Below are 21,105 nucleotides of genomic sequence, written 5' to 3'. Positions count from 1 at the left end.
AAGGCCACAGGCCCACAAGACACTAAATATTCACATATAGCAACAGTACATATGCAAACACAAATACACAATCACTCATAAACGTACATCGTTTCACGAGATCTAGCATATTATTTCGACGAAGTGATTCATAAACACAATAGCACGTAGCCTAATACGATGCCACCTTCTCGTCTTGATCGTTTTCCATGTCGGGAAACATAAACAAGTCGTTTGAGTTTATACGCGAGCAATTTGAACGTATCTCCCCTTGTGTGCCAGTCAACACACTCAATTGTCCCATCTTTATCATTGCATTAATAAAGTTATCAAAAAAGAGTGTTTGGTTAACCGCAAAGTTTGTGACTATGGTTCGAGTCCTGCTGTCTGTGTACAAGTCTTGGTCTGAGGTGAAAAGCGTTTGGCGGTTCATGAGGTCAACATAATATTTATTGTCGAACACATTAGGGGACCGAATGTCCATGAAGGTGGTGTTTGTGGAGTTTGCGGTTGGGCAAGTTGTTCTTAGGTTGTTGAAGAAGGTTTGGTCCATGGTTGGATCTCGGGATGGGTAGAGCCTAGGGGTGAAAGAGGTACAATGGGATATCCCGATGGTGTGGCCTCCAGAGAGCGCTACAACATCGGTGGGAGTGAACCCCTTTTGGCCAAGGGAGTTCAATAAGAAAGTCGTGTTTGCTGACGGTGGAGGAAGGTTGGCTAGGGTGGCGTTTCTTGTAGCGAAGGTGAGTCCGTCACGCCTTCCTAATGGTATGCTATAGTTAGGACCACCCGACTACATCATGAACAAATTATTAGTAAAACGTACGTTATACTCGTATATTATGTGTAGTATATAAAAAGTGACACTAATATCTTACCAAGAATACCGCGTCACGAGCAGCCAGAGCAGTGATATCAGAACATGAGACGGTTCGGTTACACGCATTGTGAACAAGCCTACGAAGATTTTCAATGATGGCAAATGCTTGTGCTCTTAAGGTCAAGTTTGGTGGTGCATCTTTTTCACTTGGTCCGCTAGCTGAACCATCCAGCAACACCGAACCATCACAACCCTAACATAATTAACCATATGCTAATTAAGTCAAGTAACATGTAATATTTTTCTACGTATATATACGACTTTAAGATTTGACTCTAATTGAGTACTTAAAATGTTATTTTCTTGTTATGGACTATGGTAATCAATAAAAAATCTATTTTTAAATTTCAACAGTTAAATATATCTTTTCGTAAGAAGAATTTTGTAGGGTAAAAAAAAATAATTCACCAATGTTTCTCTTCAATCAAACACTGAACCTTAGTTATTATCCATATTTATTATGGGGGGTCAAGGTGTGACTTTTCAAGTTGATCTAAGGTAACATGTACTTCCACGTGTCATCATCTCAACCTCCAATCTCTTATAAAAATCTATATTTATAAATTGCTTGCAAGTGTTTTCTACGTCAAAAACTTGCACACACTGGTATATTAATGTAGTAGTAGTAGTAGTAGTAGTAGTACTAACAAGTAGCATTCTAAGTTATAACAACACCGGACCAATAAGTGTCTTAGGTTGATTGTTAACATCAAACTACTTATTATGGTATTAGTGTATATACTTTTGTGGAAATAACAACAATTTATTAAAATTATTAGATAAATTAATATTAATGATATGATATGTACTAAACTCACAATTGACATTCATCTAATTGCCCATATCCATGAACAAGTATTCATTAAAAGTCTTTTACTCTGCTAAATCATTTCTCTATAAGTTTATCTCTCTTCTCCCATTTAGATTCCTTTATTATTGAGATGTATCTAGTTGCGTAATATTGGACAAAGATAAAGCATACAAAATCGACATAACTTATTTAATTAGTCAAATAAATAACTGATATTAGAACAATGAACCAATTAACTAAAAGTATATTCTTATGCCTAAAGCTCAAGTATTATAACATAAGTATCTAGATGGCATGAATAAAGCCAAAGATAAATATGAGAACATGAAAATAGATAAATAAAAATCATAAACTAAATTGTGCATATATACTATTAAGACAAATTGTGCTAAAATAAATTGTGTATATATCATTACTCGTGAATGTATTGTTTTAAAAGCGATTTGTCTATCTTTATAGACTAAAGAGATATGTTAACATAAGTTACTATTAATAAATATTATTTGATATATACTAATAGCTTCCCAAAAAAAATAGATAGCTTCCTATTTTCTAGAATCGATCATGTTTACAATTTACTGCAAAGAGTTGTCTGGGTTTAAGTACATACATGATTTGATGAGGGATGTTCTATGCGATGTTCTTAAACGAGCCAGAATATCGGCTAAAAAGGAAGCCCCCGTAAACTTTCTTACGGATCCTCAAGAAGGAAGATCTACATTACGACCGGCCGATATACTTGTTTTTGGGTGGGTAGGGGAAAACACGCTTGTGTCGACCTCACAGGAGTGTCCCCTCTTGTTGGGATTAGGGACACTGGATTTGTAGCAGGCCAGGCAGCATTGAAGGCGGCATCGGGCAAGGTTGCTAAACACGAGAGAGCTTGTTTGGAGAATCAACACGTGTTTATCCCCTTCGCCTTTGACACTTTTGGTTTCTTAGCTCCGGATGCCGTGGACCTTTTGAATAGGGTTCAGAAAGTTGTGTATAGTAACGTATCAGCCCATAAGAATCTTTGTTTTTAGTCGGATTGGGTTTGCTATCCAAAAGGAGGTTGCGGCGCAGCTTGTTGCCCACTTACCTGCCACTTCATTGTAAATCGTTTGGATGTTTCTATGAAACTAATGCTTAACTAAGAAATATCGGATTTGAAATTATTTTTCTTTAACAACTAATATCAATTATAAAATAAACTATAACATGGATTAATTAGTAATTTTTATTCTTTGCACATAATTTAAATAATTTTTTTTACTTAATATTAATACAAAATTACAAAAGAGGGCGGATAGAGAAAGGAGTACTAAAATTAGAAAAAATAAATCTAACAAATGGTCAAACAGAGGCTAGTTGGAATCGGACCACAAATACAATTGGAAGGTGTGTAAGTAATCATCCAATTATTATTATAAAAATATAATTTGCAATAATAGTATGAAAAGGGCTAATTAGTTTTTTATGTAGATCTCAACTTCTCAACTCAAATAATTTCTTTCAACAACAATTTTTTTTATTATTATAAATATAATTTGCAACAATTTTTTTTTCAACTCAAAAATCAAAATCATGCTTGTAAAAATCTTCACTAGACACCGATAATCATTTATTAATCTCGATTTATGTTAATCCCTATTAAACGCTAGTTCCCATCCACCGCTTGACTCACGACTACTGATGTTTTCAACCCTAGTATTTAATGTTGTACTCCAATAGACTTTAGAATTCGGCACACTAACAAGAATTATGTTCCAAAAATGCCATAATTAAATTATTAACAAAAAGAAAAACAAACGTACTTGTACGAAGCAATCATGGAAGTGAAGTCTAAGCAAGCCAGCAGCCTGGCCAATATCAGAAGCAAAAACCGTTTGAAGGTTTTGTCGTATAATCGATTCAAGCCGAGGGCATGTAGTCTGGTAGAATGTATACGACAGCCCCGGTGCAGGCGCAGGCCTTTGAGCATCTGATATTATGATAAGGTTACATGATAATAATAATAGAAAAATGAGTGTTGGTATGCTTGAAGCTTTGAAGAAAATAGCCATGGCCATGGCTACTATCTAATTGGCTCTTATCTCTCTATGGGTTGTTTTAACATGTTTTATTTATAGCCATATATATATGGTTGTAAGCATATTCCATGTTTTATATATTTTTGTTTATATTTTGCACTGCAATAATATAGTCGTCTTGCCATTTTTTTTTTAATGTATATTATATTCTGCACACTTTTGAGTTGTGAGTGTAATAGTGTTAATAACTATTTGAAAATATTACAACTATTTGAAATTTTTATTTCTCAAAATAGTTATTTTTTAGAGAGAGAAACTGAAAAATAACCCTAAATTTCAATATATTTTCAAAATAGCCCATCAAATTGGACTGGGGAGACGAGATCTGAAAAAAATCCTCCGGCCAATAAAATTCTGACAAGTGTCAAAATCCGACGGATTTTTCGAAAATATTGGGGGACCAGTCCATATTTCCTAGTAAAATTTCTTGAAATTAAACAGCCTTTTCCGACGGTCTTTTAATGTTTCCTAACGGGTCCCCACAACTTCCAAAAACATGGGAAAATCTGTCTTCAAATTCAGTCTTTTAAGACGCATTTAGGGTGAATTTGTACCAAGAAGATCATAAATTTATAAATATTGAGGCATCCCTTCATATTTTTGAACTAAAATTTATATTCCAAAGCGTTCTTGCCAGACGGGTTATTTAAGTTTCTTATCTCGACCCTATATATTTTGAACTCATGGAAAAAAGTGCCATTAAATTTTGTTTTTCAAGACACTTGCTTGAAAATTTTGAACTAAGGGGATGATATTTTTGAAAATATTGAGATACCCGTCTATATTCTTCACAAAATCTTAAAATTAAAAAGTTGTTTTGCCAGACGGGTTATTTAAGTTTCTTATCTCGACCCTATATATTTTAAACTCATGAAAAAATGTGCCATTAAACTTTGTCTTTCAAGACACTTACTTGAAAAATTTGAACTAAGAGGATCATATTTTTGAAAATATTGAGGTATCCGTCCATATCTTCACAAAATGTTAATATTAAAAGTTGTCTTGACAGACGGGTTTTTTAAGTTTCTTATCTCGACCCTATATATTTTGAACTCATGGAAAAATGTGCATTAGAAATTTGACTTTCAAGACACGAATCTTTTAAATTTGTACGAAGGAGACGAGTATTTAGTATATTCTTACTTGTCCGTCCATATTTACATTATATCTATCATCTTCATTAATCCTCATTCATTCACATATTTTCATCAAATTCTAACTCTTGAAGCAAGACTAACACCTCCCCGTTTACAGTTTATTGGAACATAATCATACCTTCCATTACCGGTTTGCCAATTACCACCATAACAACCAACAACATTATCAAAATCCATGGAAGATAAGGTTTAGAGTGGTATGAGAGGATGGTTTAGGGTGGTATGAAGTGGAAGATGATGTAGATAACTCATGTATATTCTTTGGATGATCATGTCGGAGTAGACGGAATCTCAAACTATATTGTCAGTATAGACGGAATATAAATAAATTTTTAAGGTCTAGACTAAATTTAAACACATAAGAAATAAATTACAAACTCGTCTTCTTGGTACAAATTCACCCTAAGTGCGTCTTGAAAGACTAAATTTGAAGACACATTTTCCCATGTTTTGGAAGTTGTGGGGACCCGTTAGGAAACATTAAATGACCATCGGAAAAGACTGTTTAATTTAAAGAACTTTTAATAGGAAATATGGACCGGTCCCTCAATATTTTTGAAAAACCCATCGGATTTTGACACTTGTCATAACTTTATTGGCCGGAGGATTTTTTTCAGATCTCGTCTCCTCAGTCCAAATGTGATAGGCTATTTTGGGAATAAGTTGAAATTTAGGGTTATTTTTCAGTTTCTCTATCCTAAAATGATCATTTTAAGAATTTTCCCTTTTTTTCTCGCTAACCTTTTTATTACGAGAAATAGTTCCTGGAGTAAATATTAAACATTGTTTTAACTTTTAAGAAAACCATGTTAAACATGAGACTTTAACAAAACTCATGTTTTGTTCACTAATTCGATTCAGGCGGCTGGAGATATTGTTGAAGAAACTGATTTGAAGTTTTTTTTACATCAATTTAGCATGAATTTTCATGTTGGTGATTTAATGTCATATGGTAGCCTTTTAACAATAATTAAGATGTTGCATTTTAATGGTTGATAAATGATAACCTCTTAATAGTTAAGAGATATTCTTAAGTCTGAATGGTTAAAAGGTTACCTCTTAATTGTTACCTCTTGACCATTCAGACTTAATCATTAAGGGGGTGTTTGGGATTGCTTATTTTCGCCAACTTATAACTTATTAACTTTTTGAAAAGTAATAAGGTGTTTGGGATTGCTTATATTGTGAGAGGAAAAGTTTTAATAAGTTACACTTTTATAACTTATTAACTTAATGAAAAGTTATAAGAAGGCAAAATAAGGAATCCCAAACACCCCCTAAGAGGTTATGACCATTAAGAGGTAACCTCTTAATGACTGTTAAGAGTAGGGATGAACAAATCCGGTATTGGTACCGATTGGTACCGGTACCAATACCGATTTGGTACCGTCAGTACCGAATCGGTAACAAAGTTTTGAGTATCGGTACCGGTACTGATATTTCCCGGTTTTTCTACCTTCAGTATCGGTACTGTCCCGGTACTGATACCAAAAGATTTACGATTTTCGGGACCGGTATCGGGATCGGTCGATACCGGTACGGTATAGATCTCATCTCTAGTAAAGAGTATATCAAACAACCCCTAAACTAGGTGGAATTAAGTTACGAATAAAGATAAAAATAAAAGTAAATAACGTCGGTAGGTGAGAAGTACAATATTGCTTTTACAAGGCTATTCTCAATCTCTTGCATCATTGAGCCAGGGGTTCTAAAGTGCGAAACCCCCCATTGAACGTAGGTTTCTAAAACGGTCGTCCAAATAGATTAACTACAAAACACACATTGTTTCGCGAAGAGTTATGACATTTCAATAAAACGTTGTAATAGTTTCCTACCGGTATACAGAAATTTTTGGTCATTGGTATTACATGTTATTTCACAACATAATATTATTCCATGTCCCTTGTCTTCTCTTAGAAGTATCCAAATAAAAATTAAGTGTAGCATCACAATAAACTGATACTGATACAAGTTTGATATTGGACCCGTCGGTGGGTTCGTAAATGAGAAATGGGTCGGATGTTGACGTGTCTAGCTAATGTCTTATAGTTACTTGGTTGCCAAGGTAAGGGGTATAGTCCCGCTTACTTTTGAATCTTTTTGAATCTTTTTGAAATTCGAAGAGTTGGTGAAAGGATAAGAACAGTCCAAACTGTTGAAACGTCGTCCGACGGTTTCTTCTAGCAGTGTCAGGACGTGCAGGAAGTTATGACGACGTGACGGTATATGGTCATTCCAGACGCTTTTTCAGGCGCGTGGGCGCGAGTTTTCGGGCGCGTGGCCGCGAAGTTTACGGCACGCGTCGTGTCAACAGCTGTTGCCAGCTTGCTTTTTCCACGTGTCATAGTTTCATTGCACCAGCGTTTTCCTCTCTCTTCCGCATTAAATTCATCGCATTCATTGCGATGAGTATATAAAGGGAAGAGAGGTTGCATCTCAACTCACAGTTTCACCTCTCTTCTTCTTCTAAACGATTTCCGGCGAATACTCTAACTTTTCTGTCGAGCATTCTCCTGAAATCGTTCTTCTTTACATCCAAAACATGTCTTCTGTTCATGATCTTGAGGCTACCGCCGAGGAGTCTAACGTGTATGTCGAGAATCCGTCGTCCACGTCGGACAAGGATGACAAGAGTACTGCTGGCGAGTGCCAGTGTGCTCTTCCGGCCGACCTCTATCAGTACGTCGTCAGGAAGTTCATGCTCGAGCCTTTCGAGCCTGAGTTTCCTGCACCTCATCAGACGGTGTACGATGCCCCCAAGGGCAAGATAGGGGTGTACGCTGCATTCTTCGTCTATGGGAATCTCAGGTTCCCATTGACGAAGTTTGTATACCGTGTTCTGGATAGACACGGTGTGCATCTGACTGAGGTACACCCAATGACGATCGCCAAGATCTGCCATTTCGAGTGGGTGTGTCTCATTCTGGGTGTGGAGCCCCATGTTGACTGCCTTATGACCTTCTATTCCTGGAGGTGCATCCAGGGGTGGTATACCTTGGTCACCCGGATCAAGGGTTTGAAGATTTGTGCTACCGAGCGCAGTCTTCGGTCTTGGAAGCGGGAGTTCTTTTACATCTCTGCCCGTGTCGTCCCTATTGCGATGACATTCAAGAACGGGAGAGCACTCCCTAGCCTTCACGCCTCCAACTACCAGGAGGCAGAATGGTTTGCCAAGATTTCCCAGATCCAATCTCCGGTTTACCACTTTGCGGAGTCCGGGATGGTGATGCTCGGGATGAGCCGGGTGTGGAAGGAGGCGTTACAGATTCCCATCGTCCTCGAATACGGTTTGAACTCTGTCCCTTACGGTATGCTTCATATTATCCGTTAATTTAGGGTTTTTGCTCTAACCGTTTTTTCTTTTTGTTTTCAGAGGGAAACGACTTGCAGTCTCTCCTGCAGCCGCGGGAGAGTGATGGTCCTGCTCGGATGGGTACTCGTGCTCTAGATGAGAACGAGTTGTCCATCCTTGAGCAAACGGCGGATCGGTTCGTGGAGGTCTACCCGCCAGGCCACCCGATTCTAAGCGCCACACGGCCAGGTAAGGAGTTGTTTAACCCTCGACCTGTCAATGCTCAAACCTCTGCTGGAATTCCTCTAATCTTGTCATCTTCTGATGAGGAATCCGCAGATGGTCCATTCTTCGTGAGGAGGAAGAAGGTTGCTGGCGGGAAGGGGAAGGCGGAGGTTGCCTCCACTGCCGATCCGGTGAATCGGTCTGACTCAGAGACCGAAAGCGAGGAGGTGGCGGGGAACCCTGGTGGTGTTGAGATCACTGCTCCGGAGGTTAAGACGGCTGTCACCTCTGGGCAGCCCAGTACAGCGACGGTGACCGGCGTAAAGAGGCCGGTTCCATCGGGTTCGTCCCCGTCTGTTCGTACCTTCAAGCTCAAGAGGACTCGAAAGTACAAACTTCCTTCACTTTTAACTTCATATCTTTCCGCCATTATACTTATATATCTTGTCTTCGTGTAGGCGTGGATGCTACCGCATTCCATGGTGGAGCGGGGAGGAGCACCTCCGGACCCATGATGGTAGGTTTGGTCAACCTACCCGAGGCGATGACCCAGGCGGCTGCGCCTGCTTCAGTTGGTTCAGTTGCTCACTCGGTTGAGGCAACTGCTCCAACTGTGACGACGTTTCCGCCGGTTTTCAGTGCCATATTCACTGATTCTTTCACTGAGCCGGCGGTGAGTTTTTCTGTGGTCTCTTCCGCAGCGACGACCGCGGTTGTGAGTTCACCTCCGTTGGTCTCTACCACGGCGGCCTCCGCCATGCCTCCTCCGGCGCCGGCGACTACGGCCGGTCCTTCAGGTATGTCAGGGGTTGCGGCGTCTAGCCAATCTCTGCCTCCTTCCCATCTGCCTGACCTCTTGGATGGATATCCGTTAGGTTCGGGTGATGGGTTTGGCGGCTACAGGCCTGTCGTCGATCCTACAGGTGCGTAGGGTTATTTTGGCCTGTTATGTTTTTTTTTTCATCATCTTTTCCTAACTGCTTTTTGTTTTTGCAGTGTCGGATTCGATTGAGGTGTTTGTTCCGCGGTGGAACATCCGCCGGGGAACTACCCTTCGGACGGCTGTGGACTGCGTCGAGTGGGCGCGCCACGCCGCCCCAAGTGGGGCGCTGGGGGAAGCAATGTCAAGCTACCAGGAGGGTAGGCTGACAAATGAGCTCCGGATTCTCCTAGCTCGGATGCAGCCGCGCGTCGAGCTGCTTTGTCGTGAAAACGACAAGTTAAAGGCAGCTCGTATCCAAGAAGTAGCTCAGGCGCGGGCTGTCTGAGAGGAGAACAGGAGGCTCTCCGCTGTTGCTGCGGAGAAGGAGAAGGCCTTCAAGGCCCTCGAGGTTGAAGTTCAGGCCCGTCTCGAGGCCCGTTCCAAGGCTGCCCAAGCTGTTAACGAACAGCTTCGGCTGGCTAAGGAAACTGCACGGAACGCAACTGAGAGGGCCACCAAGGCTGAAGCTGTGCTGAGCCTCTACGCCTCGAGAATGAGGAACTTAAAGCCAAACTAGAGAGGCTCCAACAGGCTCATGATGCCTTGGCCATGGAAGACGCCAAGAAGCTCCGAGAGATCATGGACCAGAGGGGCGTGCTTGACCATACTGAGCGTAAGCTAAAGGGCGTCGAAGAGGCTGCGGCTAAAGAAGTGTTGCTTGCCAACCTTAACAAAAGTGAAGCCGAACGCGCCCGTAACCAAGCTCAAGCTGCCCTCCAGGAGGCTCTGGTTACCAAGGAATGGCTTCTACGAGAAGCGTTGTCGCAGGTAGGCTTAGCTTCATAACGTCTTTACGCTTTTCTTTGTACTAAGAAAAGGTTTTGATACTAGTATTTTTTCTTGTAGGTTGTGCATCGGCTCTTCACGGACACATCATATGACGATGCCATGAGCGCAGCCCTCAACGCTTCTCATGAGGATGGGGAAAAGGCTGGCTTCCTGCTTGGTCTAGGGTTCGTTGAGAAGGGCATCCCGCCTTCCAACTTCCCTTTATATGATGTGGATACTGAAGCTGCTTATGACCAAGCAGTGAACCAGTATGCTGCCTTCCCGCATCCAGTGGTGGAGAAGGTGAACGAAGTTGCTGCTGCTGATGATGGGTTAACCATTCTCAAGACCTTCCTTGAACCGCCACAGCCAACTGATGGTGCGGGTACAAGTGGGTTTGGAGGGAGTGGTCCTGAAGCTTGAACCTTTAGATCCCTTCCCACTGTTAGGATAGGTTTATAAACGTTATACGACTTGCTCATGCATATTAAAGTTTAATTTGGCACTTGTTTGCTGCTGCTGATGATGGGTTAACCATTCTCAAGACCTTCCTTGAACCGCCACAGCCAACTGATGGTGCGGGTACAAGTGGGTTTGGAGGGAGTGGTCCTGAAGCTTGAACCTTTAGATCCCTTCCCACTGTTAGGATAGGTTTATGTTTTTGTATAGATTTACACTCTTGTAGGCGGGTAGATACCCGGCCATTCTTGTAATACTTGAATTTTTATGGAATGTAAATCCTTTGTGCGGGTAGGACCGTCACTCTTGCTTTATAAACGTTATACGACTTGCTCATGCATATTAAAGTTTAATTTGGCACTTGTTTTGCCGCATAAACAATATATGATTCGCTTGTGCAACTCTAGTTTAACTTAGCAATTTCTTAAGTACTTTGAATAAGTTAACCTATCAACGTGGCAGAAAATAGGTTAAAGTTTTGCTTCCTCTTTCGTGATTGTGCGGGTAAGACCGTCACTTGCACTTAGTAGGATGGCTAAACTTTACCTATATCTGACCTGCGTGGAGGTTTTCCTCATTTTTTCCTTGAAGATATTTTCTAAGGGTTCTGAATAAGTTAACCGTTCGACGCGCGGTTGTCAATAGGTTAATGTTCAGTTTCCTCTATCATGATTGTGCGGGTAAGACCATCACTTGCATTTAGTAGGATAACCAAACTTTACCTATGACTGACCTGCGTGAAGGTTTTCCTCATCTTTTCCTTAGAAATTCTTGCCGTTTTTTGTGTTTATGCGGGTTTTGCCGCCTTCCACACGCAATGACTTCTTTTCACACTTATTTATGCGGTGAATACCGGCATATCAGTGTTTTGAATAAATTAACCGTTCGACGCGCGGTTGTCAATAGGTTAGTTCGGTTTCCTCTATCATGATTTGTGCGGGTAGGACCGGCACTTTCATTTAGTGGGATGACCCAACTTTACCTATAACTGACCTGCGTGAAGGTTGGCCGTTTTTTGTGTTTATGCGGGTTTTGCCGCCTTCCACACGCAACGACTTACTTCCCCACTTATGTATGCGGTGAAGACCGACATATCAGTGTTTTGAATAAATTAACCGTTCGACGCGCGGTTGTCAACAGGTTAGTTCGGTTTCCTCAATCGTGATTTGTGCGGGTAGGACCGGCACTTTCATTTAGTGGGTTGACCCAACTTTACCTATAACTGACCTGCGTGAAGGTTGGCCGTTTTTGTGTTTATGCGGGTTTTGCCGCCTTCCACATGCAACGACTTCCCCACTTATGTATGCGGTGAAGACCGGCATATCAGTGTGGAAAGTTCATAAGTATAAATGTAAGATTATCAGCGTCAATGTGATAAGGAGAATCATTTCCATTAGAAGTGGCTCTGGGCCTTTTCTTTTACAAGTTTGGAATTGATCTACATGCAGACTGTGTAATTGAGCTCCCTTCCATGTTCTTGGGAGTGTCATCGAGCCTTTCGAGCCGATATGCACTTGGTTCGGAATCTCGTTGTTTACGCAGTATGTAGTCTCCGACATTGAAGCTGCAGTTGTATTCGTGTTTTCCCCAACTGGGGTTCTACACGCATTAGCCTGCTCAGCGTTCATTACGCCACGAGGTGCGTGAGCGTCCCATCTCTGACAAATGCTTCGACGATGTCCTTCAAGTCTACGCATTCCTCGGTGTTGTGGCCTCTTGTCCTGTGGAAGTCACAGAATTTGCTCTGATCAGCGTTATGACGCTCTCGGATTATTGGAACCTTTGGCCATGGGAGTCTCTCGGTGTCGAATATCTCGGTGACGCTTTTGGTGAGTGGCGTCCATCTGGAGTTCCGGTTTGACGACGGCATGTTATCCTTTCCGCCTAACCGAGGGTGCGAGCCGGATGAGGTGTCAAAGTTTACCCTTGACTGTCAAATGCCTAGCTTCCTCTTTTTGTTTAGTCGGGCGGTAAGGACATTGTTTTCTCTTGTTTTCTGGGTGTAAAGGTTTGTGCTTTGGGGAAGATCTCTACCCAGTTGCTTTTCCGTTTCCGCGAAGCGTTTAGCTGCTGTCATGATGGCATCCCATGTGGATGGCATGCCATCTTTACCCGTTAAGGTGCGGATGAGCTCTGGGTCTTTCGCGCCCTGGATGAAAGCAGCGCGAACAAGATCTTCGCTAATACTACCCAGACTTAGCTTCTTTGAGTTGAAGCGAGTGATGAAGTCTAGCAAAGATTCATCTTCCTCTCGAATGCAATTGAGGATTGTCCATTGCTCTTCGGTATATTTTCTTTGTTGGCTGAAGTGTTGGCTAAACTTCTGTTGGAAGTCTGCCCAATCGTAGATGTGGTGGACCGGTAGACGGTCGAACCACGCTCTGGCTGCTCCAACCAGCGTCATCTGTAACATATAACACCACGTGGGTTCCGTCCAGTTGCTGACGGTTGCCCCCGCTAAGAATCTGTTCAAATGATCGTCTGGGTCAGATATACCATCATAAGTGCCGATGTTGGACATCTGTTTGGCACTTCTTGGGGCGATTGCTTCCGCAATGTCCCTTGCAAACTTGGAGGTTCCCGCATTTGCAGCGGTTGGTCTGAAGGTTTTAGAGAAGTCACGTGGGTTTCCACCCGCGTTTTTTGGTTTGAAGGTTTCTCCAAAATTCCTTCTCGGTTGGAAGTCCGTTTCCTTACGCTTCCCTTTCGCCCTATGGCGAGGGTTTACGTCAGTGTCGGATTCCTCCGAATCATCGTCCAAGTACTCGCACTCATTGCTCATGTTGAGCTGTTGTCGAGTGCTTCCGAATTCGTCAGCCTGCTGGAGTGAACGTAAGCGTTCATCCAACTCAGCTTGGAATTCCCTTTGACGTTTTTCCGCCCACGCTTTAACTTGTTCAAGAGTTTGGCGGGGGGGCCTCGTTTGTTGTCTTTCCACCTGGGTATCAATGAATCCCAGGGGAGGATTGTTTACTGCACTTGCCCCGGCTCGGGTAACCGGGTTAGTGTTCGTAAAATTTACTGCACTTGCCCCGGTTTGAGTAACCGGGGTAGTGTTCGTAAAATTTGTGTGCTCGCCGGTGTTCCTCCCAGTAGCTGGGGTTGTGGTTACCGGGATTTCCTGGTTACTCCCTGGCCTGGGGACCTGAGTAACGTTAACCATCTTTTCGGAGGTTTTGAAAAAAACTGAGAATTAGTTCTAGCTTTTATGCACGGATGGCGCCAATGAAGAAACACTAATTGACCCCGGGCAGATTACGGATAATCTGGGGGTTAAATAGATGTTTCCCACGAGGGGTTATGTCCGGCAAAGATGGTTCTTCTGGTGACCTACAAAACAGACACCGTGAGCTCGTCACTTAGAAGGGGGGGGGGGGTACCTCCTTGTGACCACCCTCCGGCGTGAGAATCAGACTAGATTGCTCTTGAATATAAGTGTATATTAAAAGATTGCTAGAAAAGATAAGATGTGATAAGGTAATGTAATGTAATGTGTCCATACCATTCCAAGGTGTTGGAGTATTTATAGCCGAAGGTAGGTTTCCAAGCAGGTACAGCCGGCTGAATAGTATTCCTGTTCTGCCAACTGTGGGCTACGCACGTGCCATGCTGGTGGTTGGTGGGTAGGCAGCGGCTGATAGTGACCAGGCCGGCTGTGTACTATTCCTGTTCCACCAACTGCAGGCTATGCACGTCCTCCGACAGGTTGGTGAGTAGGCAGCGGCTGATAGTGACATACAGTACAAGAGCGTGCTGCTCGTCATACTGTTGTCAGTGAGCTGTCGTATCTTTGGTCAGATCTTTTGTCCATACCTCGTCAGGTACAGTACACAAGATCCTCCAGTATCGTACGGACTGGCTCATTTGTGCGGGAGTGTTCCCGGCTTTGTGCGGGAGTGTTCCCGGCTTGCTCACTCCTTCAGGTGACATTACTGAATTATTTAAGAGTTAAGTGCCTTGTGCGTGTAGCCTTGCTGCGCAGGTAGCCTTCCCTGATGGCTTGTATCCGCAGATGCGGGAACAGGCGGGGTACTTCACCATTGGGAGGCTTTTCCTGCGGGAACAGCTTGCGTACTGCGCGTAAGGACGTCACGTCTCTGAGCATGGTGGGTCCTGCGGATCCAGTTGGTTTCTGCGCAGACGTCTCTTCAAGGTGAGTTGCGAGTTTAGCCTTTGCGCAGACGTCCCTGTTGAAGGTGAGTCTTGCGGGTTCAACTGCGCAGACGTCTCTCTTTGAGGTGAGTCTTGCGGGTCCAACTGGGCTCTGCTGGGACCTACCTCTTCAGATGATGATGATGATGATAACATCAAGTCCTCTAACAAAACTATAATCTCATCAGTATGTTCTTGTAACATAAATCAAAATCTTGTCGAACATGACACAAACACTCTTTTAACTCATCTTACTTTCTTCTCTTAATACATGAGTTACTTGAGCCATTTACTTAAAACAAAAATTCGAAGTATTACAAACGGAAAATATACTTAAAACAAAAATTCGAAGTATTACAAACGGAAAATATACTACATGTTTATTTCAAAACAAATTTCCATTCTTTCACAACTAAGAAACTACACATTTCCCTTAGATAAGCTACTACCGTCCCTTTTGATTGACCTAAATTTGGCATCACAAGTAGGTGGAGCTTTCATATGATATTGAACTTAACTTCCCACCTTAGTTTTAAATTCAAGTCTAAAAAAAGAAAAGCTAATATCTTTTTTCTTCTCTTTGAATTTTGGTATTTAATAAAGTTTTGTAGATGCTCATTCTAGATGTTTAGTAGCTTCAACAAAAGAAACTTACTCTTTTGACCAATATATATGATTTAGATCTTGGTTACCTTATTCATTTTGACCTTTAATTATTCGGTTCATGTACTACTTTTATAACAGGGAAAGCACAAGCATAAATCATAAACGTGTTATCAATATTAAAAGAACATGTTATATTTATTCATCTAAGTTTAAAAATTCAATCATACACACGCACGCACGCACGCACGCACGCATTGTATAAACTCAGGAACTTTTGTAAAAAAGTGCGAGCATCACACTATTTTCTTTTTGATTTACATGTTATGACTCTATAATTAACTTATATCCTATTATTATATATATTAAAAGGAGGATTCCTCCCCCCTTACCTTTACTTACTTTTTTTTAAACTAATTAAAAAAATTTAACAAACAATATTTTAAACTTTAAACTTGGGTAAGTGTCGGTTTTACATGTTTTATTTGTCGGTTAAACTATTTTTTTTTACTTTGCTTTCGTATTTCTTATAGTTGGTTTTACAATGATCGAAAGTTTTATCATGATTTAAAAGTATCCCGTCATCACATGTGATATATCCACGCTTCGACGATTGCGCCTTTTAAATATGTTTTTTTTCTTACAAATTCGTGTTTACGAAGTTATGTTTGTGCAGCCGATACTAACAAAATTTGCATCAATAACGTTCCGGTTTTTTGGTTTTACATATGATAATTTATTGTATTTGGCATTGAATGGTTTATTTATTTTGTTTAGTTTCAATGTTGTAACTTGATACAGGATGAATTCGCGTTAACTCGCAACGCGTTCATGGTTTAACGTTTTTACCTATGTTTTTTTTTCCGGTTCAACGGTCCCGTCGCGAAGCGCGGGCCTAAATCCTAGTTTTTAATTAATTGCAAGTTTATTATAATTATTTTTCTTCTATCCTAATGTATAGGTGCGTCCTAATTGTACCAAAGCCCAAAATGTTTGGCCCATTAGATATAACTATTCTATAAAATAAAATAAAATAAAATAAAATAAAAAGACACTTCTGGAAAATAAAGGGTTCATAGTCACTCAAACATACTCAATAATCAATATTGATAGTATCATATGATCATGAAACCATCAAACCAGATCTTTATCGAAGGAAGTTCACCTTCAACAGAACTCAGATTGAACTGATCATCTTCATAGCTAATTTGATCATGTGTTTCTTCAGTTCACCCATCAATATTATAATTATAAGTAGTTGTCTAAAACATAATTCCTATAAATGTGAACTGTTACAAATAAACAATATTGTTTATTCATGTGCATACTAAATGAAATATTCTAATACATTTCAATCGGAATCTAAAATTCGTCTACTTTATCATACTCAATCAAAAACATATAGAATCAATCCTTCACTATTTTTTCACTCTTTTTGTTGAGTTCATCTCGAATTTGGTTCGTCTTTTCAATAATCTAACACTCCAAAAACAAGGTCGGTTTCACTAGATCCCAAATTCCTGCGACTACATATATAATTACACATCCAAACAACACACACATACGTACTAAACAAAAATACACACAAAGAGAGATGGGTTGGTTCATTCGAGACCGAAGATCAGGGCTGAGTTGGGCTGACCAGACCCTTGGTTCAATATCCGGACCACCCATGCGTCTGCTAGCCTTTTTGGGTCTAGTCATTCTCTTGATGTCCATGTCTACTTACACCGAGTTCAAGGTTCATATCGAAAGGGAGAAAATGGCCCTTAAGTTATTCTTTTACTTGTTGCCACTTGCTTTGTTTCTTGTAACCCATGTCATGATGAGGCATTGGTTGCCATATGTGGTTCAAGCTGCGAGTCTGTCAGTGGACTCTGGAAAGCAAGATGGATGTTCCTCATGGGGCGTGGCGTTCCTAGTCATTTTGGTTTTGGTTTTGGTTTTGGTTTTGGTCAAGTTTCATTCATCGGTTCAGTCGGGTTGGTTTTGAAACAGATGCTAGGACCAATGGACCATCGTTGGTGTTTTTGGCATCATGGCATGTGTTGTTTATTTGTAATCGTTGCAAATATATATAAAGTAGATATATGAGATGAGTTTTGTTGATTCTTCACACACTTGTTTTTTTCTTTCATGTTTTGTAAATGGGGCGTAGCCTAAGTGTGACGTTTAACAAAATCTCGTCTTATCAATATATATAAATCGCCCCTTCGGTAGCATTTGATCCATACATGTATAGATTATGTATATAAATATCGTTAAATTACTTTATGTATAGATTTTTAGTTTGATATCATTTACCTACAGTCTATAGATATGCAAATATTAATAAATGAACAATTAAAATAACTTTTTAAAATGTTTTTCTTTTAATTCTCATGAGAGATGGATGGGTAAGATAAATAATAAACATTACAATCATACTAAAATTTTATATTTGAAATTTAAGATTGAAAGAACAAAATAACAAATCAACCATTCTTTTTTTTTTTCAATATTAGTTTTTAATTATAAGAAAATAATTGAAAAACAATATTTATTTCTCTCATTTGAAATCCAATATATATACATATATATTAACAAATTTTGTCTATTTAACAAATCTACACATATGTAAGTTATATGTATAACAACTATCTACACATAACTCAAGCATTTATAATAATCACAAAAATAATGAACAGATTCATTTAATGGGTTATTATGTACATAACATATAAATATATATAAGAAGTAATAAATTTTAAAAATATGAATCATTGATAAAAAAATAAAAAAAATAAAAGAAAGAAAAAAACGAAGAATTAGGTTTGTTGTTATCGTTTCTTTGATAATTTAGTGTTATATACCAAAATTTATATATATATTTGTGTGTGCTTTGAAACATATATCATATTCTTATAGATATAATGAACATATATATATATACTTAATTTCCATATCATAAAATTGTAAATCATGTCCGTTGAATTGTTATTTTGTCAAACAAATCGGATATTACGGCACGGGAAGATACACTGTATGATGTCTTCAGCAACACATTTCAGTATTAGGTGTCCTATTTTGTGACTTTTTACTAATCATCACCATCAATTTTCAATGCGTGGTGGTGTTATAGTTGACAAGTTTTCTACAAATATATATATATAATTAAATTGGACCTCTTTTAATTAAATTGATAATTTCAATCCACTACTCAAATTGTTCATATGAACACCTACATGTAGATTACAACACTAGATGCAACACCACCACCACACACAAAAGAGGTGTCTGTGCGATGCAGAGGACACAACACGCTAACACATACACTAGTGAAGTATTATGTAAATTTGAAGGGTCACATAAAAGTTTATAAAATAAAGTAAATATGAAATCATATAAAACAAAACGATTTTGAGAATTAAGTCAAGTACAAGAAATTGATTGTTTACGTATAAAACTAGATGAATTGCATTATTAATTGCAGTAAGTAGAAAATTGAAGTACTACTGTCTAATTTGTGATATTTTTAATCAATATTATGTGTGTAATAGATAATTAAGACAGACAATTTCATAAAAAATAATGTAAAAAGACAATCTCATCAAATGTAAAGTGTTAGAAAGTTGAAAGTGTTGTAATTAGAGGTGGACATATAAACAGGTTAACCAAATCGACTCGAAAACCGAACAGAAACCAAACTGGTTTGAAACTTATTAAGTAATTATGTAGAAACCGGTTTGGAACTAGTTTGTAGTTTTCTCCACCAAAATCAGTAAACCGAACGAGACCGGTCAAAAACCGATCGAAACCCGAACCGAAACAGATCGTAACCTAATCAAGAAATCGGTTTCAACCGAAACCGATCATTAATCGGTTTTGACTTTTGTTAGTCAAACCGAACTGATTTTGAGTTTTAAACCGGTTTATGCACCTCTGGTTATAACTTTGTAAGTTAACCGGTTATTCTGGATGTTTTTTTGGGTCATATTGGGCCATTTCAGCCCAGCAAACAAGTAAATCAACAAAAAAAATACCGAATCACATGTTCACATCTATAATCCGTTATCCTTATAAATTATAATTTATAGATGTTTGTTAAATAAATAAAATAACTAATAGAGTAAATTTTCACTTTTGTCCCGTAGTTTAATCAGGTCAATTTCATCTTTATGGTTACAATAAATTATTGTTTTCATTCATTTCGTTAACGCCATCCATTTTTTACAATAAAATAAGGGGCATTTTTGTCCTTTCATATATTTTTATTGTCCTACTAAGTACTAAATAAAAAATAGACCGAATTACAAAAATTGTCCTTTATGTTTACACTCAATTTCAGTGGTTATCCTTTATCTTTAAAAGTAACATATTTCGTACTTAACGTTTCCAAATGTTACACCGTTTGTCCTTTAACCCTAACCCAGTTAGTTTTTATCGTTAAGTCTGGTCATGTGCCTTGCACATGAGGGTAAATTGGTCAATTTACCCACTTATTAAAAACATTTTAAAAATAAAAGAATACATAATATAATATAAATGAATAAATATATATCTCTCTGTATCTCAAACTTCTCTCTCTCTCTCATCCTGTTCATATAACATCACCATCACCACCACCACCACCCCAACACCACCACCACCGTCGAACCCCTAACCGCCATCTCTGCAAACACCATCTTTGCATCCCCTCCACTTCTCTGTAAGGTCTTCGTCATCCTTAATGATATAAAGATGAAGCCGCCCCTCCACCATTGTTGAAGATCTAAAATTCTTAGGGTTGAAGACGAGACCATAATCGGTCAATGAAAGACAGTGAGCGGGCTTCGATTACGGTTTCTATTTAGCCGGAAATGGTTGAATGGACTTCTATTAGGCTTCCGGTTTGGCCTGGATATGATGAACAAGATCTGATTTAGCCGTAATACGAGGAACGGACTTCGATTAGGGTTTCAATTTGGCTTGAAGACGAAGAATGGGCTTCGATTTAAGGTGGCTCCTTCTGTTTAAATTAATTTGACAGTGAAGAGGGTTGCGGAGGTAGTGGCTCGGAGAGAGAGAAAATGGTGGATGGGCTGGCTTAGCCCTGGTGGTGGGTTTCGGTGGCTGTGGTGGTTAGCCGGAGAACGGTGGTGGTGCTTCTGTTTAAATTAATTTGACAGTGAAGATGGTTGCAGAGGTGGTGGCTCAGAGAGAGATACAATGGTGGATGGGCTAGCCTGGTGGCGGATTTCGGTGGCTGTGGTGGTTCACCGGAGAATCTGTGGTAGTGATATTTTTTCATGTATATATATATATATATATATATATGTTTTATTTTTCAAAATGTTTTTTTAATAAATGGGTAAAATGACCCATTTACCCTCATGTGCAAGGCACATGATCAGATGTAACGATAAAAACTAACTGGGTTAGGGCTAAAGGACAAACGATGTAACATTTGGAAACGTAAAGTACAAAATATGTTACTTTTAAAGATAAAGGGCAACCACTGAAATTGAGTGCAAACATAAAGGACAATTTCTGTAATTCTGTCTAAAAAATAAAAAGAAATAAATTAAATTACGTATATACATGTACCTAAGCCTGTTCACGAGCCGAGCCGAGCCCGAGCTAAGGCAAGCTCAAGCTCGGCTCGATATTCAATCGAGCTGGCTCGGCTTGAGCTTGAACTCTTAATCGAGCTAAAAATATGAGCTCAAGCTCGGCTCGATTTGGCTCGAGTTTATCTGTAATGATA

At 39.6% G+C, this 21,105-nt stretch overlaps 1 protein-coding gene across 1 annotated transcript; it reads right to left on the bottom strand.

Moving 5' to 3' along the window:
* Positions 1 to 3,748, bottom strand: LOC143534291 (peroxidase 12-like). Its single transcript, XM_077028809.1, has 3 exons — positions 3,467 to 3,748; positions 858 to 1,052; positions 1 to 772 (listed from the first exon to the last, which is right to left on the bottom strand). The coding sequence occupies exons 1-3, from the start codon at positions 3,719 to 3,721 to the stop codon at positions 152 to 154; spliced, it is 1,071 nt and encodes a 356-aa protein (XP_076884924.1). The 5' UTR covers positions 3,722 to 3,748; the 3' UTR covers positions 1 to 151.
* Positions 3,749 to 21,105: the final 17,357 nt, after the last annotated feature.

The sequence above is a fragment of the Bidens hawaiensis genome, unplaced genomic scaffold (genome assembly GCF_021521415.1).
Source record: "Bidens hawaiensis isolate Kalapana, Puna unplaced genomic scaffold, B.hawaiensis_p1.1 tig00010126_1, whole genome shotgun sequence".
Classification (NCBI taxonomy): domain Eukaryota; kingdom Viridiplantae; phylum Streptophyta; class Magnoliopsida; order Asterales; family Asteraceae; genus Bidens; species Bidens hawaiensis.
This window is presented reverse-complemented; position numbering and strand designations above follow the sequence as displayed.

Coding starts and splice junctions, on each gene's coding strand:
- LOC143534291 (XM_077028809.1), bottom strand. CDS start 3,721: ATGGCCATGGCTATTTTCTTCAAAGCTTCAAGCATACCAACACTCATT. Junction 1,053..3,466: donor TCCATGATTGCTTCGTACAA/GTACGTTTGTTT, acceptor TAATTATGTTAG/GGTTGTGATGGTTCGGTGTT. Junction 773..857: donor CTCGTGACGCGGTATTCTTG/GTAAGATATTAG, acceptor TTCATGATGTAG/TCGGGTGGTCCTAACTATAG.